Below are 18,566 nucleotides of genomic sequence, written 5' to 3'. Positions count from 1 at the left end.
GCATTTCCCTTTGCCTCACTTGCCTGTTTCCAGACAGGGCCTTTTATCTCACTTTAATATGTCTCATTTTTGTTTCTACTAACCGACCCCACTGCCTTTCCCTCCTTCAGTACAAGAGGTTCCTCTTCTGATTAATCTTGCCGGCTTCCCGCTGTAGCCCGCACGTGCGAACCAGAGACGCTTCCCCAGGTGGGAGGGCCGCGCTGCTCAGGGGAGCTTTGAAGTTGACAGAGCTCAGTTTAAATCCCGACTCAGTGACTTACTGAGTGTAGCTGCGGCAAGTTAGCTTTGCTGGCCCTCTGAGTTGCCCTGTGAAAACTGCCCTCCACGGAGGGCGGTGGAGATTGAGGAGTAGGGCCACGTAGCACGGTGTCCAGGAGCATGTGGAGTGAACTCTGCAAATGGTCACTGTGATGATTGTCAGCGTTGCATCCTTTTTCACTGACCGCTAGGTGACCCCTCACTGTTCATCCGTGCTCGTGTCATTTTGTTACCAGTGGGGAGCGAAGGAGTCAGTATAAAAACCTTCCAGCTGTCTGTCCCCTGGAAGAACACTCTGCTTGTGCCTTAGAGAGTTACTCCGCCCCAGCCGACCCTTGCCTCCTTGTCAACTGTCATTCAACTTGCAGCTAGATATGGCTGCAAAGACGAGACTCCTGAAATGGACAGAGGGGTCAGGGTGGACGCAGTCTTAGCTTCTTCAGAGCATTCACTGAAACAGCATGTTCCACTCACACGGTGGCATGGAAATAATGGGAGATGGTAGAGACTACTGTCATCTGCATGGCCAGCAAAGGTCCATGAGCCTGTGGTCCCAGCTCCTAGGGAGCCTGGGTCGGAGGGATTTGGGGAGCGCCCTGTTGAGGCCGGTGGTGTGTCAGCTTTTGTGAGAAAGTGGCCCACACTTGGGGTGGTCCACGCCACCTGGCTGCCCAGGCCAGACCACCCACCCATGCAAGACAGTGACCGTGTTCCGTGTAGAAATGCCCTCATTTACCAAATGTCATCAGTGTGCATTATGATTCATCTAAGCAGCCTACAGCATAACGTTTTCCATTATAATTGAAGAAGCGTCTCCCCATGGGGCTCTCGAGCACCCACAAAAAGAGGGAAAGGAGTAACTCATTTGACGGGTTCATTCATTCAGCCTTCCCCCTAGCGGGAGCGAGGGGAGGTGTGAAACGGGTGGGAAGGGTCCTGAGCCCTCGTGTGTTTGCTCCTGTAGGCACTGGCTGTCCGCAGACACCAAGGAGGAGCGGGATCTCTGGATGCAGAAGCTCAATCAAGCGCTCGTTGATATTCGCCTCTGGCAGCCCGACGCCTGCTACAAACCCATCGCGAAGCCCTAGGCTGGGCAGTTTCTGTGCCACCCAGAGGGTGTTTCTGGGCTGTCATATGTGTGTCTGAAGAGCATCAGACAGGCTGATTGCATTTTTTGCTTTAAAAAACGAAAGGGGATGTGCCAATATTCACTACATATTATGCAGTATTTATGTCTTTTGTATGTAAAACTTCAGCTGATTTGTCTTCTGTCATTCATAAATAATTGGAGGAAAATTCAATGTCGTTGATTTTACTAAATCTTAATTTAAAAGTCATTTTCCTATAAATCTAATTATTCAGTTATTCATAGTAATTTTTTTTGAAGTAAGAAATTTTAAGTTGTCTTCTTGGTCCTGTAGGTCTCAGAGTAGAGTCTTCAGGGGTTAGAGGTCATTTGTTCCGGAGCCCAAGCACCTCCTCGTTCGGGTGGTGGTCCTTCGTTGGGTCTTGTTACTAGAGACTGAGAAAATGCCTGAGGGGCCTTACGGACCCATTCGCAGTGGTGGTGGTGAGGACTGTTTCAGATGACAGACACACATTAGCTTAAAGCTTGCGGCTTCCAACAGGAGATGGAACTAGGGCTAATGTGTAGGGTATGGGGTTAAGTGTTTCATTTAGGAGACTTAATAATCCTGTGGTTACACATTATTAAGTTACATCTTCTCAGTAACTTTAGATGCTGTGTGGTGCAGATTTTCATAGAATATAGGCTTTTGAAAGTAATGATTTTTGCTAATATATCTTACAGACTCCTCAAAGATACTTAACGTGTTAGTNAGTAATTTTTTTGAAGTAAGAAATTTTAAGTTGTCTTCTTGGTCCTGTAGGTCTCAGAGTAGAGAGTCTTCAGGGGTTAGAGGTCATTCGTTCCGGAGCCCAAGCACCTCCTCGTTCGGGTGGTGGTCCTTCTTTGGGTCTCGTTACTAGAGACTGAGAAAATGCCTGAGGGGCCTTACGGACCCGTTCGCAGTGGTGGTGGTGAGGACTGTTTCAGATGACAGACACACATTAGCTTAAAGCTTGCGGCTTCCAACAGGAGATGGAACTAGGGCTAATGTGTAGGGTGTGGGGTTAAGTGTTTCATTTAGGAGACTTAATAATCTTGTGGTTACACATTATTAAGTTACATCTTCTCAGTAACTTTAGATGCTGTGTGGTGCAGATTTTCATAGAATATAGGCTTTTGAAAGTAATGATTTTTGCTAATATATCTTACAGACTCCTCAAAGATACTTAACGTGTTAGTTTTTCTCTGTTCTGGTAACAAGAACGTATGTAAATTCAAGAGCTTTTATATAAAACAAGTACACTTTATAAGCTGCTGTAGACTAACACTTTGCTTGCCAAAGGTCTCGACTTTCTTACTTTTCATGTCCATATAGGACGGTGTCCAGAAATCCGTTATGAAATCATTTGAAAAACTATTAAGTAATGTATTTCCTTAAAAGCCTAATACTTTATTCTTTATTTTTTTTGTTATAAACCATTGTAAAGCATGGTCTCAAACTTTTAAGTACACTTTGAGTTTCTTTGAATTGTCAAAGTTATTGATGACCTCATTTATAAACACTAAATTCTGTCACCTGTCATTTTATCTTTTATTGTTTTAAATGTGTTTTGTGTGTATTGGAAAAATGTATTTTATGATCTCTTACCTAAATAAATACTTGCAAATGGCTTACAGAATCAGTTATTTAAGCAATCTTATTGGCAGTCTATTTGAAAAAATAATGAAGTAAAACTTCCCTAATTTGGTGAAGGCAATAGACATGCACAGTTCAGGACGCACAGATAGTCCTGAAGAAGACGGACCCAAAGAGGGCCACTCCAAGAAACACAATTAAAGTGCCAAAGGTTAAATACAGAGAATCTTAAAAGCAAGAAAAAGGCAGTTAGTTACCGACAAAGGAGTTCCCATTAGACTGTCAGTTGGTTTCTTAAAAGAAACTTTGTGGGCTAGAAGGGACTGGCAAGAAATACTCAGTTATGAAAAGCAGGGACCTACAGCCAAGATTGCTCTACCCAGCAGAGGTATCATTTAGAATTGAAGGACATTGAAAGAGCTTCTGAGACAAGATCAAGTTAAAGGAGTTCATCATTACCAAACCTTTATTATATGAAATGTTAAAGGGACTTACTTAAGAAAAAGATGATCAAAACTATGAACAATAAAATGGCAACACACACTTATCAATAATTGAATAATTTAAAAAACTAAGCAAAAAGCAGATAGAATCGTGGATACAGAGAACATTTTGAGGGTTGTCAGATTGGGGGTGTTTTGGGGGAATGGGTGAAGAGGTGAGGGGATAGAGTACAGATAGGCAGTCACAGAATAGCCACGGGGATGTAAAGCACACTGTAGGAAGTGGAGTAGCCAAAGAACTTACATGCCTGGTGCATGGACATGAACAACGGTGTGGGGATAGCCTGGGAGAGGGGGTGCTGGGTGAAGGGGGGCAAAGGGAGGAAAATTGTAACAACTGTAATAGCGTAATCAATGAAACCATTTTGAAAATGTGTGGTGTGCTGCTCCACACGCCCAGGTTGTGGGGCTTCTCGAGGGCATTTTCCTGACAGCGTCTTTCATCCTTTTGTCTGTGTCCCAGGGCCGGGCTTCCCGTGTGTCCTCTGTGCTGCCGTGAGTGAGAAGGGGCCATTTCCGTTGGTTCTTGATGTGTGTTTGAAGGGCGGAGGGTGATCCCCAAGTGCTTAGCAGGGACTGAGTGGAGAAGGGAACGTCACCAACCAAAAGCAGGAATAGGTTTGGTGGCATCAATGACAAGGTCCCTTTTATTTATAGACTTGTTTATTGTGGGCGTTATATATGATGGTACAAAATTCAAAAGGCACAAGGAAGTGAATGAAAAGTATCTCTTCTCTCATTGCCACAACCACTTTTACCAGTTTCTGTGTTCTTCTAGAGATAGTCTATGCGTATTACACATAAATTATATTTTTGTTTATTTATTGATATGTTTATTGATTTAAGAGAGACTGATTGGTTGCCTTCCATATGCGCCTCTGCTGGGGATCGAACCTGCAACCTAAGTATGTGCCCTGATCCAGGATGGAAGCCATACAACCTTTTGGTGTTCAGGATGATGCTCCAATCACCTAAGCCACCTGGCCAGGGCAGACACGTTATATTCGTTTGTTCATAAAAAGCATTCCACACAACTATTTGCTGTAAGCTAAAGGAAAAAAACACTCTATCTTAGTATACATTAAGTGCAGGAGCGTCAAACTCATTTTCACTGGGGACCACATCAGCCTTGCGGTTGCCTTCAAAGGGCCGAATGTAATGTTGGGACTGTATACATGTAACTGCTCCTTAACAGTTAAGCGAGAGCTTGGTGCTGCTGCCAGGTAGAGAAAAGGTGCTGGGCCGGATAAAACAAGGTGGAGGGCCGGATTCAGCCTGGGGGCCTTGTGTTTGCCACCTGTGATACAAAGGGCACATAAAATTTAGTTTTAGAAGAAATTTAAGGTGATTGTGGAACAGCAAGATAGAAATACCTTGTAAACAGTGAAAAGTGATGCTCGAAAGAATTCGCTGTCCTCTGCCTGGGGGGCTGCTGGAAGCGGAGTGGACAGGAGCATCCGGGGAGCGTGGTGTGAATGGAGAAACGAGGACAAAAGGATCACGTTCTTTGGGGGAAACGGAGAAGGAGTGGCCAGGGACTGCCATCCACCAAAGAAAAACGGGTGATCTCTGGTGAGAACGAAGAAGAATCTTAAGATTCTGACCACAGACTTGGAACATGTGAAGTGAAGCCTGGAGCAGTCCAGTTCAACGATGTGGTTTAAACAGAAAGTCAGGCTACAGTGAAATCTATAAAGGGAAAAACGGCAGGTTCGACTGCGTAGGAACAGCCTGTCTAACAAATGTCTGTAAAAACATAAGCTACAGATCAGGACAAAATATTTACAACATACTTATTCATCAAGGAATTAACATGCATAATGTATAAAGAGCCCCCGTGGCCCACTGCCGCTATTTGAGCACTTACTACCCACCAGGCGATGTTGGTGTTTCGCATGGATTATCTCAGGTCATCTTCACAGGGTCTTCTGAAATGGGTCTTGAATGAGGAAACTAAAACTTGGGTAATTTTTCTTAGACCACATGCTTGGCAAAGGGCACACCAGGATGCTAACCCAGAATCTACATGCTTTGCCGTTCCTCTTGATATTTCTCAAATTAATAAATAAAATTTTAACCTAAAGGAAAGAGCAAATAATATTAGCAAGAAAACATGCACACATCCCAACAGCCAACTAATGTAAAATGAATGCTAAAGGAAGAACACACATTTAAATCGGCCCTCACTCAGATCGGTGAAACTGGAGTTTGCGTTGCTGAGGAACAAACTCCTATTCTCGAAAGTAGAAACCCGACCAATTCAGCCTTTCTGGATGGCGATTTGGTCACCTCCCCTAATCCCTTCATTGGAGCTCTTGTCTGTGTGAAGGTGGAGCCGTAAAGGTGGAGCCGTGGTTTCCAGACACTGGTGGGGGGACGGGGGTTGCAGGGTGGACTCAGCAACCACCCGATGCCTGTGGTCCCCTGAGTTCATGCGGGACGTGCGCTCTGGCCCCAGGTAATAGGTGAGGTCTCAGGTGAGGTTGGGGGAACACTTCTCCAAGCAGAGAGTCTGGGTGAGGAAACTTCACTCTTTTACACCCTATGTCATTACATTGCTGGTGCGACCTCGGGAGACCAGGTGCACAAATCCATGAGTTCTAAGTTTATTTACTGTGGCCAGCTGTTGACCAGCCACAATCTGCTAAGGGCATTCCCTGGATAGAGACCTCTTAGCAAACACTAGTCTTTGTACCAGGAGGCCCGGTGTTTGGTACATTTACAGGGAATCTAGATCGAGCCCCTGCCTTCTTTCCTTCCCCAGAACCAAAGCCCGGCTGCTTCGATGCCTTCCCCCCACTCTCCCTGGATGATCAGGCAGGTGAGCCAAGGTACGTGGGAAAGGATCGTCTCCACACTGTGTTTAAGGGGGAAAAACAGGAATAGCTTGGAAGTCCCTCCCCAGGGAAGTTAACTAGAAATAATCAGCAGGCCAATAAATGGGAAATTATGGCACTCTCTGCAAAACAGCAGGCCGTATTCGAGGAGAAAGAGGAGAAATGAACTTCCAGGGCACCTTTGAGGGAAGGGGCACGTCGTTTAACATGAGCGATGATAACATATGTGTGCACATGCAACGGCCCTCCCTTTTCCCAGGTTCTGCTTTCTGCAGTGCCAGTCACGCCCAGTCAACCACAGTCTGCAAATGTGAAATGGAAAATTCCAGAAACAAACATGAGCTTTCGAGTGCATGCATTCTGTGTATGATGAGCAACCCTTTGCTCTGCTCCTCCGGCTCTGGAAGTGAATCATTCCTTTATCTGCTCTCAGCCTGTTTGCTAGTCCGGTGTCTGTCTTGGCGAGCAGGTAACCGGCAGTGTGGTGTCGCTGTGATTGTGTCCATGTAACTCTGTTTTACTGAGTAATGGCCCAAAGCACTGGAGTAGTGATGTTGCCATTCAGACCTGACAAAGGGATGCGGGTAAGTGCTTCCTGTAAGTGAAAAGGTGCAAGTTCTCAACTTTGTGAGAAAAGGGGGAAAAAAGTTATATGCGAAGATGACTTTTTTCTGAGATTGCTAAGATCTAGGTAAGAATAAATCTGAGGAGACCTGAGAGATCTGAGATTGGTAAGATCTACTAGGTAAGAATAAATCTTCTATCCGTGAAATTGGAAAGAAGGAAAACGAAACTTGTGCTAGTTTTGCCTCAAACTGCCAACGGTACAGCCACGGCGTGTGATGACTGCCTTGTTAAGATGAAAAGGCCACGTTTGTGCGTGGAAGACAGGAGGGGCAACTGGGCTCAGGGACGATGTGTGGCTCCAGCAAGCACCACGTCTGTGCGGAGACGTCCAGCCAATTGCTGCCAGTAGGGGGCGGCCACACAGATTCAGGAGCAGCTTGGACCGAGAAGTAGAGAAATTGCCGGAGGGGCTGCGTCTGCCCATGAAGAAGCTGCTGCCGTTTCCGGCAGGGGGGGAGCACCTGAAACTCATGCAAAATAATACTGACTGTGAATGTAACTGACAAATAAAATTTAAAAAAGAGTTTGATTAAGGAGAAATGGTATCATCCAAGCAAGTCTTCAGTTATGAGGAAACGGGGCTTATAAGAAGCTGCCCCAGAGACCCTATCTTCATGAAAGGGCAGAAAAGGCACCATGACAGGAAGGAAGGAGGCAGAGATGAACTCCGGTGCTTTGTGGCAATGCCACAGAGCATCTGATGGAGCCGGGCGGTACTGTGTGCCGAGCAAAGAACCCATGAGCTCTCAAGAACAAACACGCAAGTCGCCTGATGTGTTCTGGCAGCACCGCTGGGAAGCGTGGGTGGCACCCTCGTGTTTGTGGAATGGTCCTCCCGGTGCCTCTCAGGAGGAAGGGGGAGTGCAGTGCAGTGAGACATTTGAGGAAGAGAGACCACCTTCACATAACTTATTGCGGTATATTGTTGTTATTGTGCCATGTTATTACGAGTTATTGTTGCTAATCTCTTACTGTGCCTAATTTATAAATTATACTTTGTCACAGGAATGTATGTCCAGGAAAAAACATAGTATATATAGGGCCTGATGCAGTCTGTGGTTCCAGGCATCCACTGGAGGTCTTGGAATGTGTCCTTGTGGATAAGGGGGGCCACTGTACCCAGATAAAAGTGTGAGTGGAACCACAGCAACTTTTACTGAGAAAGGGCAGCAGGAAGAGGTTGGGACTGGTATTGGGGGAGGAATGCTTTGACTTTCAAACAAATTTATATAAGGTTTTTATTTATTTTTTATTAAAACATATATATGATATATAAACACACACACATGCATACACACAAGGGGACGAAGGGGATGACATTTACTTGAGGACATGGAATACTCACAGGCCAGACAACAACCGAGCAGTAAGCGATGAAGACGTTTCATATGGTTTCCCTTTGGAAACTTCAAGATGGAAAACTATCACCCACGTGTTGCCTAGGTAAGGCATGCGTCCACTGTTGACTCTATTTCAAGCATATTTAGTATGTTTGCAAGGAGAATATTTTCACAAGGCTTATTATGTACGTGGACTTAAGAAGGCTTTCAAAATTAGAACCAGAGCACAACTGTGAGGAGGTGGAGGACTGAGCAGGGACCATGGTCTATCGGACGGAGAAGGGAAAGGATGCCGACAGGAGTCGGGGGGAGGGGGAACATTGAGGGAGGACTGGGACTCTGGTCTGCGAGGACTTTGTATCGTCCTCTGCGTTTGCTGTGGCCGTTACAGACAGTTGTTCGCGCTTAAGGATCGGAAGGTCTCTGCAGGGCTGCAGGTGGATGAAGAAATGAGAACGGCTCCCTGGAGGACAGTCTGGGCACCTGTGTACACAGCGCCCGACTGTGGGGGGCAGTGGGGTTTAGCTGCCTTTACCCTTCCGAGCATGGCTCCTTAACACAGACAGGTGAGCGAGGGAGGTACACCGAGGCCCCTGCCTCCCAAGAGCCCTCCAGCTGTTAAGTTGCCCAGAGCCTTTTGCAAAAGAAAGCTGCTGACAGGTTCCTAGCAGGTTGTACTTTGGGCTGAAGCCGCTTCTCTGTCCTTGAAGAAGGCGACAGTGTGACAGGCGCCACATTCTAAGCTTTCGAGCTTCTTTATGACACGGTAGTGCATTACTTCCGAAGTCGAGAGCGTTCGCAGCCACCCTGCCGTTGTCTCCCGAAACGCTGGGCTGTGGCCGCCCGAGCTGGGCTTGCTCGTGCTGCGGGACAGTCTCCCTGCAGCTGTGTCAGAGGGGTTTGGACGAAACAGGGAAGAAGGAATTCCGAGCATTTTACTCAGTGCAAATTAAAGCATGAATAAAAAACACCCTACACGGCCCTAGCTGCAGGGCTCGGTCGGTTAGAGTGTGTCCTGTGCACTAGAAAGCCGTGACTTCCATCCCCAGTCAGAGGTCGGGAAACCGCCCCGTCAGGAGGCAGCGTAGCCCCACACAGCACTGGAAGGACCCCTGAAGTCTTTTTTCACCTATTGACAAGTTTCAGATAATTTTAGGTGTTACTTTTGGTTGAATTTGACAGACAGGTTGGGAGAAGAAAGCTAAAGTTTTCTTCCTTGGAGGAAGAAGGGACAGGCATAGTGCCATTCGTTTGACATGCTACATACAGAGTTTCCTTCCTAAGCCCTATGTGAGGTGTTACTGGATTAAAGAAAATAAGGTTTTGGGATGGTTACATTAAGGGCCTCAATCCTGTCACCACAAAGAACTGAATTCTGCCAACACCCAGGTGAGCCTGGAACAGGACTTCGAGTTCCAGGGGCCATAGGCGGGCTGGACTTTGTGGCCCTCGAGACCCCAGGCCCACCGAGTCTGCTCGGGCTCTTGAAACCACCGAGACAGGGAGGTCACAACCGAGTGCGGTTTCTAGCTGCTTAGTTAGGGTTCATTTGTTCCACAGCAAAACCCGCCAGCCTCTTGGCTTTCTTTCAGACAACACCCTCATGTCTTTTTGGCTTCTTTGATCTGTGCCCCAGAAACTGTCCCCTCTCCGAAGTCCTGAGAAATCAGGGCGTTGGTGCGCACACGTGCATCAGACACAGTCCCACTCACGCATCTCACCCGTTCGTCCCTCGCTGGCCCAGCCAGATGGATTGACCTCACCACCTGTGCACATTGTTGCTCCTACAAGCAAGCAGCGAAGTCAATGTTTGTGCCCAGATCTGATCACACCCGTCCTAAACGTTGTTTTGAATTACAGGGTTACGTATTGCAGAAAGTGAAAGTGGCCAAAGGTATTCCCCCCCCCAGTGAGAACCTTGAGAGATTCCACAAAGACACTGCGGTGCACTAAGCCTGACAGAGGAAAATCAGAGAAATCTAGAAGGACTCTGCTCTGAGAAGACCTCACGAGTGCTTTGAATTTTGGTTCTCTCCAGAGCATGGTGTGCTGCGTGTTTCTGTGGGGAGGGAGCCGTGTGACTCACTCTGTAGACTTCTGTTCAAAGAAAGGGACTTGTCCTTACATTGTGTTTGATGAAGAAAATGAGGATTTGAGATGTGTGTGCAATCTTTTACAATGCTTCCGCACTTTAATTGACTTTTTCAATTAGTCGTGTCAGACAAAAGGGCTCCTTCTGCATTTTAATTTTAACATTCCCCCTCTGTCACAATAAGAGAGCACACAAGCCACCCTGCTTTTAAGAAAAGAGATGTTTTGAGCCTGGTGGCTGGCAGTATTTTGGGAAAAACTCAAAGGCCTTGTCAGAAAGCTATGCCTCGCAGTCTGCTGTTTGTCGCAGCCACAGCGGCGGCAAGAATAGCTGAAACACTGAGTAGTAGGTTCCTCAACAAAACTGAGAAGTCGTCTCCAGTCAGTTCTTGACATGTTTTCAAATGAATAAGGTAATATGGTTAGAAGATACTGTCATTGCTAACCTCGACAAAGAACACTGGCTAGTGGGAATAACATAGCATAAATAACAAAGGAGTCTCAGAGCAGATTTCCTTCCTTCCTTCCTTCCTTCCTTCCTTCCTTCCTTCCTTCCTTCCTTCCTTTGTTCCTTCCTTCCTCTTCTTAAATCTACAGTTTATAACCCACCTTTGTCTTAAGGCACAGTAAGATCCCAGACCTATTCCCGGTGGCCAACACAGACACATATAATGAGTGTATCTTTGGATCTAATGATCCAGACAACTGGTTTACCGGTGAGGACAGACTCTGAAATTGGGGCATTCACCTCACTCTTGCTACAGGTTTACATAACGAAGACCTTGTGATGGTTGCTGAGGGCATTACGGACCTGAATTCCCCGAAGGGGCGCCATAGTGGGATTTCCGTTCTATCCATGGGTGGGCCTCTGGAGAAGGCAGATACCTCTCTCAGCCCGGGAGTGTTCAAACCCTGCTCTTGAGCTTGGAGATAAGAGTCTGTTAGGAAGTGGGAACAGAGCTTGCTGGGAGATTTGCTTTTTTATGACTCCTCCAGAAAGTGGCTTCCTAGACAATAGGCCCCTTCCTTGTGCACCAAGCTCCGGACACCAGCCCCTTTTGTGCTGGCCCATGCGCCTCCTCTGGGTGGACAGGGGGACATGCACGCCCAGGGCCTGCATGCCCCCTTCTAGGCCAGGCCCCTGGCATCAAGGCCTCTGTGGCCAGAGTTCACTTGTGGTGGCCTTCTGGGGCTCTCCCCCTGGGCATGGCTGACCCCGAGGGGTTCTTCTAGGGTGGTGTGAAAAAGGTGGACACGTGGTCTGCATGTCCACCTGTGTGAGCACAAGACGCCTTGTGAGTGGAATGAGGACAGGAATGAAGAGAGAAGGGACAGGTGCAGGCTGCCTGGCTGTTGTCTTCAGTATGAGAGGCTGAGTATACAAACTATGGTTAAAATAGACCTCTGACCCCCATTCTGCACTGATCAGCCAAGAAAACCCACCCGCTATTGATAGTCACAGCCCAGGAAGCCAGGTTGTTAGCCGTAGGTCAGACTTGTAGGAAGGCAAGCCACTGTGTCTAGTAAACTTGTTCAGAAAGCCAGACAATTACCCTTGTACCCTGGTCCCAAATGGTCAAGACTTCATTAGCAACTGACAGCTTCCCTAATTTTTATCCCCAACCCCAATTTAGGAACAGTCTGAGAAAACTAGCTACACACCCCGACCCAGTCACATTCAGAATGCTGTTCTCTAATGAGCTCCCTACTGCTCCCCCTGCTGACGGCCTATCAGGGCGCCCTGAAGCCTTCCCTTCTCCACCATAAATCTCTCCCACGCCTCCTCCACCTTTGAATCTCTGCCAACATGGCTGGTTGGTCGCTGGCTGGCTGCCTTGCTGCCTTGCTCTGTATAGTGAGTTCTGAATCAGCGGCCTTTGCCTGCTTTCATTTGGGTAGTCCCTGCTTGTTTCCATACTTGCCACTGCTCTTCAGATTTCCCGAATTCTCAAGTCTAACCCAAATGCAACATTTGAATGCCAAAAAGGATTACTCAAAATACTGGTCTTTATTATTTACTTAATACATTTAAAGGCTGTTTGAAGTTTTATGAGGCAGACTGAAAGGATTAAAAGTATTGAGTGTTGGAAACCTGCGAGTATGTAGGGTTGGCCAAAAGCTTCGTTGGTTTTTTCCCTCCGACAGCTCTAGTAGTGCTTAGTCGTCTTTAACTCCATTTGAAACAATTTTGTTCTATCGTATTGTGACAGCTGTCATATCAGCACACATTAAAAAAACTTATCAGAACTGGTAAATTTTTGTGTAGCCACTTGGATATTGAAAATGGAAGGCAATACAAAACATTTTTTGCATACTGTGCTTTATTATTTCAAGAAAGGTAATAATGCAACTGAAATGCAGAAAAAGGTTCGTGTAGTATATGGAGAAGGTGCTGTGACTGATTGAGTGTGTCAAAAGTGGTTTGCGACATTTCCTGCTGGAGATTTCTCACTGGAGGATGCCCCAAGGTCTGGTAGGCCAGTTAAAGTTGATAGCAATCCAATCAAGATATTAATTGAGAAGTCAACATTATTCATGTGGGAGATGGCAACATACTCACAATATCCAAATCAATAAACTTATTGGTGAAAATAAAAAATGTGCCTTCTACTTTATGGAAAAAATCATACAGATTTTTAATATATATAGAAGTAAGATATATAGATCTCTTAATTCTTATAAGACTGTTCTTTTTTTCATTTATGTTTCTTTTAACATAAATTTGAAAGACATATCAGTCTACTATTGTTAATTTGTAGTGTTCATTACAGAATCCCAAAGGGAAGTCAGTAGTTAGGAAATAACACTGTCTGGTGGGTCAATAACCTCTTTCGGCTTAAGAATAGACTTTCTGCCCTGACTGGTGTGGATCAGATTGAGTGCCAGCCTGTGAACCCAAGATCGCCAGTTTGATTCCCAGTCAAGGCACAGGCCTGGGTTGCAGGCCAGGTCCCCAGTACGGGGCACGTGGGAGGCAGCCACACATTAATGTTTCTCTCCTTCTCCCTCCCTTCCCCCCTCTCTAAAAATAAGCAAATAAAATCTTAGAAACTCTATTCTTTTTTTTTTAACAGCTGAGAGTGGTACACACACACATGCACTTTTGAGTTTCACCACAAGATGGTGCCAATACTTCTCTGGTGTGTTGTACCAGCGCTTTGATATCCTCTCATCTGGCATTTGGGAAACATTGAAAAGAATTGGTTACTTATGCTCCTAACCCAATTAAGGTTTTTTAATTATTAATTTAGCTTTTTATGTAGTTAAGAATGAGCATAAGCATGTAACATCCTTCAGAACAGTTTCTGCCAAAGAACTGAGCCTTCAGCGATGAATGGAAACCTACTCGTTTCCTGTAAATGTGCTCACACTTTTAAGGGCACCAGTTGCCACAAGTCAGACCTTTCGACATCTCCACTTGCCTGCCCTCGGCTGTGTTGCAGAGCGCCATGCAATATGAAAACTCGCCCAGACACTGCCGTCTGTATGTAGCTCACTGGGGGCTGGCGCCCCTTGGACTGGAGGCAACGTGGAAGTCAGCCTCTCTTCTCGGTTTGCTTGAGGGACTTGCACCAAAAGTCTAGCCATTCCCTTGCTTTCCCTCCTCGACTCCCCTCTTTTGTTCATGGTGTCTTCTGAACGAGAGTGGTTGTGATTTTCCCCCTTAAGCTCTGTGTCCTGGCCATCAGAGGGCCTTCTGGAGGTGGGAGGAGGCTTTGCCCAGAAACTGCGCTTCTCTCCCGGAAGATGACCCTGAACTCAACCGCTGACATCACATAGTGCGTGCAAAAGCACCGTGATCAGCTCACATAAGTCTTGAATGTTAGTTAAATCCGCACGCCGGAGGTCTCAATATACAATGAAGTGTGAATAGGGAATTTATAAATGAATAATAAAGTGAGGATATCACACAGATTCACCATCTGTTATCTGGAGTTCTTGGGACAGGTGTGCTTTGGGATTCAGAATGTTTTGAATTTACACAGTGAATACGGTGTATGTACCACATATTACATAGTACTCCAGAAAGGTCCAGGGCAACTCCACATAATCAAACCATTGATATTACTGCAGAGAAATGTAAGTGTTCACATTAAGTGGAATTTTAAAAAGAAGACTAAATAGCCACAGGTCAGGTCAGGTCAGGTTTTACTGACAAATGGGTTAGGAAAAGGTTTTGGTTGTTGGCAATTTTTGGATTTTGGAGATGTGGATAAGACTTTGCAGAGCTGTATTAGATGTATTATAGGTGGTATTTCACTTAATTCTCACAGACGCCCAATGTTAAACATAAGGATAGAAGAATATGGGGAACCTGGGGCTCAGAGTGGTTAAGTAACTTTCCCCAGGTCACACAGCAGAGCCAATATTCAAATCTCTGCCTGACTCCCAAAGCCAAGATGCTATGTTGCCTCCCACATTTATAAAGATTACTAAATATTCTAAAAATAATAAAAGCACTTGGAGTTCCTCACCAACTTTTGACTTTTCACCCATTTTCTGCACTATCCTTGCATTTTGGAGGGTCCATGAGAAAGAATGTGATGACAGTGCCTTCCTCCCCTGTGCTGGATACAGGGGAAGCCCCCTCCTTCCCACAGCCTGGCCTGGCTGGAGGTCGGCAGTGCTCAAAAGCAGCCAGCCAGCCCTCCAAATGCCAGGTTTTCCAGGGGTTAGAGATTTCTGTCGGATGCTTGGTCCGCACAGCTCATCCAGCCTGGCACCATGTGCAATGTAATCCCATATCTAACTGATGTCTTACCTCCTTAGCAAAGTTTGCACCAGCCTGGCCCCCTCTAAAGGATTCTGCTTCTTCAAACGGGGACGTCAGAAGTCACTTGGCTCGGTAACGTTGCCAGCAGGCCAGGGAGAAACTGTTGGCTTTAATCTGTACATTTATTCAGGAAGGGAATGAATTAAGATAATTTAAAATTGTGTTTTCAAAGTAATTCATGAGCCATGGCCCTAGTTTGCATTCTAATTATCCTTTTTCTCTCTTTCCTTATGTCTTTCCCTCTTCCAGATTATTTGTACTCCAAAGTTTAGGAGCTTACAGTTTTCTCTACTGCCCCCCACCCCCTGCCAATGTTTCTTTCTTGTAATGAAATCAATAGCTTAGCAATTACAGGGACACAGAACCCTTTTTTTACATGCCTGTAAAAATACTACAAGCCACAAGACACTGCGTAGCATTTTAATGGATTCTTCCAGTGACCTTTTATAGACTTTCAGGCTTTGCTATAAAAATGATTCATCATAGATATACCTCTATCTATATGTTATGCTGAAGGTACTTGAAAAAGTCCCCCTTGGCTTATTTTTATAAAAGTAAACAGCAGATACAGGCAGACGTGTGTTCACACACAGAGCTGCCCTTCTGTCTGTAAAATTCACATACAATGAAGTGCATGGTTTTCAGTGTTCCAGTCCATGAGTTTCAGTGAGTGTGTGCATCTGTGTGACTTGAACCCGTATGTAAATGGTCCTCTCCAGTTTCCTGCACTCCTGACAGACGCTTTCAATTTTTTGCATATATATATATATATATATATATATATATATATATATATATATATTATACAGTATATGCTCTTCTGTATCAGGATTCTTTTATTCAACATTAAGAATTTTTAGACTCCCCCTTTGGGTGTGTTGGTAGTTTCTTTTATAATGCCAAGTAGTATTTCATGTGTTTATCTATTCTCCTATTGATGGTCATCGGACAGTTTCCAGACTTTAGCTATTATGAGTAAAGACACTGTAAACATTCTCGTACAAGTCTTTTTGTGCACATATGCTGTTAAATAGTTCAGACTTAACTTGCAGGGTCATGGGGTAGATTTATAATTAGTTTTACAAGACATTTTTTTCTAATGACGCTTATATGTGAGCGTTTCAGTTGCTCCACATCCTTGTCAACACTTGCTGCTCTCGGTCTTTTCCTTTTTAGCCATCTTGGTGGGCATGAAGTGGCGTTTCACTGTGGTCTTAATTTGCATTTCCCTGATGATTAAGAGTGTTGAACATTTTTTTTTCATGTGCTTATTGGCTATTCCTAGGACTTCCTTTGTAAAGCATATTTTCAATTCTGTTGTTCATTTAAAAAAGTGGGTTCTTTGTCTTTTTATTGTTCAGTTGTAAAAATCCTTTAAGTGTTCTGGAATTGTTTATAAGAGCTACATTTTGTGAATATTTTCTCCCAATCTGTGGTGTCTTTGGCTGAGCAGAAGTTATAAAAATTTTGTCTAATTTAACAGAATAATGTTACTTCCCTTGTTTTTCAGCTTTGGAAATTGTTTCTGTGTCTTATCTAGAGAACTCTTACCTATCCACAAACTATGCAGATTTTTAAAAATGTTTCCTTCTAGAAGCGTTTTAGTTTTACCTTTTGTGTTTAGGTCTATGGGCCATCTCAACTTAATTTTTAAGCATGGTATTATATAGAGGTAGCAGGTCACTGAAGAACATGCACTATTTCAGAACCATTTATTAGACTTTCCTTTCCCCCAGTGTCTCTTTGGCACCTTTGTGACAAGACAAATGGCCACGTGTGTGGATGGGGTTCATTTTAAGCTGCTCCGTCCTGTTCCACCGAGTCATTTGTCTGTCTTGGTATCAGAGGCACGCTATCTTGATTATTATAGTTTTACAGTTAGTTTTAAGTCAGGGAGTGAAACACTTTTATTTTTTCTTTCCAAAATTGCTTTGGCTCATCTAGGTTCTTTGTTTCTCTCTTTCTCTATGTTATAGAATCAGCTTCACATTCTATTTAAAAAGTCTCTGGGGCTATGCTTACAATTATGTTGAATCTACAGATCAATTTTAGTTGAATTGATGAGTAAAAATATTGAAGTTTCCAATTTAGGAACATGGTGTATATCTCTATTGATACACGATGTGGATTATCATTCCCTGTGCTTATTTGCTATGTGTGTGTCTCCTTTGGTGAGGCGTCTGTTCAGATCTTTTGCCCAATTTTTAATTGGGTAGTTCTTTTTATTCTGGAGTTTGAAGAGTTCTTTGTATATTTTGGGTAACAATCTTGTATTAAATGTGTCTTAAAATTTTTTTAATATATTTTATTTATTTATTTTCAGAGAGAAGGGAAGGGAAGGAGAGAGGGAGAGAAATATCAATGTGTGGTGGCCTCTCATGTGTCCCCCACTGGGAACTGGCCTGCAACCCAGGCATGTGCCCTGACTGGGAATCGAACCGCAATCACGTGGTTTGCAGGCTCGCGCTCAATCCACTGAGCTACACCAGCCAGGGCTTAAACGTGTCTTTTGAAAGTCGTTTTTCCTAGTCTGTAGTGTGTATCCTCATTCTCTTGACTGTATCTTTCACAGAACAGACATTTTAAATTTTCACAAAGTGCAGCTTATCAATTGTTTCTCTCACAGATTGGGCCTTGGTGTTGTATTTAAAAACTTTTTCAAACCCAAGGTCATCCAGATTTTCTCCTATGTCATGTTTTATGGTTTTGTCAATTTCCTTTATTCCTGTAATTCAATTTTAGTTAATCTTTGCGAAGAATTTAAGGTCTGTGTCTAGATTTATGTATTATTTATTTATTTATGCTTGTGGGCATGCAGTTATTTCAGTACTGTTTGCTGTTCTTTCCCTCTGTTTCTTCCAGGATTTTCTCTTTTTCTTTCTTTTCTTCAATTTGAAAATGAGATGCCTGGATATCTGGGGGCTTTTAGCCTGGTTGGCATGAGCTTCCCCGCGTGCTTTGACATCTGGCTTCAGTTTGGAAGGCTTTCCCAGTCATCATTGTTTCAAATAGTTCTTCTGTTCTTTTTTCTCTTTCTTCTCCTGGTATTCCCACTTACGTCTATGTTACAACTTTTGCAAGTGTCTTGAGTTCTTGAACAGTATGTTTTATTTTTAAATTCCAGTTTGACCCTTCTGACATTCTGCCATTTGAGTCTGGACTGATACTTGCTCTGTCTCTTCAAATTGTAGGGGTTTTTTTGCCTTCTAGAATGTCTTCTATTTTCTTTTTAAAACCCCAGATGTGACGCCCCAGTTAAGTTTCTGAGAGATTTCTGCCCCTGGGTCTCTGATCCACTAAATTGAGATTCTTGCGTGCACTCGTCTGTCTGTCCGGCTTTGGGGGTAGTGTGCAAGTCTCTGGCAGGTCTAAGAAGGGTTGTTGGTTTTCAGCTTTTTCTTTTTTTTAAAATATATTTTATTGATTAT

The 18,566-nt window shown here is 44.5% G+C and overlaps 2 protein-coding genes across 3 annotated transcripts in view; one reads left to right on the top strand and one right to left on the bottom strand.

Moving 5' to 3' along the window:
- ANLN (anillin, actin binding protein) overlaps window positions 1-2,089 on the top strand; it is a 44,243-nt gene extending 42,154 nt beyond the window's left edge. For both annotated transcript variants that reach the window (XM_037041138.1, XM_037041137.1), the window contains one exon: window positions 1,226-2,089. In XM_037041138.1, coding sequence (XP_036897033.1) covers window positions 1,226-1,349 — 124 coding nt within the window. In that variant the 3' untranslated portion in view covers window positions 1,350-2,089. The remainder of the gene's footprint in view (window positions 1-1,225) is intronic.
- Window positions 2,090-8,851: 6,762 nt separating this feature from the next.
- AOAH (acyloxyacyl hydrolase) overlaps window positions 8,852-18,566 on the bottom strand; it is a 145,806-nt gene continuing 136,091 nt past the window's right edge. The window contains exon 23 of the transcript XR_005065736.1: window positions 8,852-8,866. The gene's annotated coding sequence lies outside the window, so the exon portion shown is untranslated. The remainder of the gene's footprint in view (window positions 8,867-18,566) is intronic.

Source organism: Sturnira hondurensis, unplaced genomic scaffold (genome assembly GCF_014824575.4).
Source record: "Sturnira hondurensis isolate 20B ecotype Veracruz unplaced genomic scaffold, ASM1482457v3 Scaffold0002840, whole genome shotgun sequence".
Lineage (NCBI taxonomy): Eukaryota > Metazoa > Chordata > Mammalia > Chiroptera > Phyllostomidae > Sturnira > Sturnira hondurensis.
This window is presented reverse-complemented; position numbering and strand designations above follow the sequence as displayed.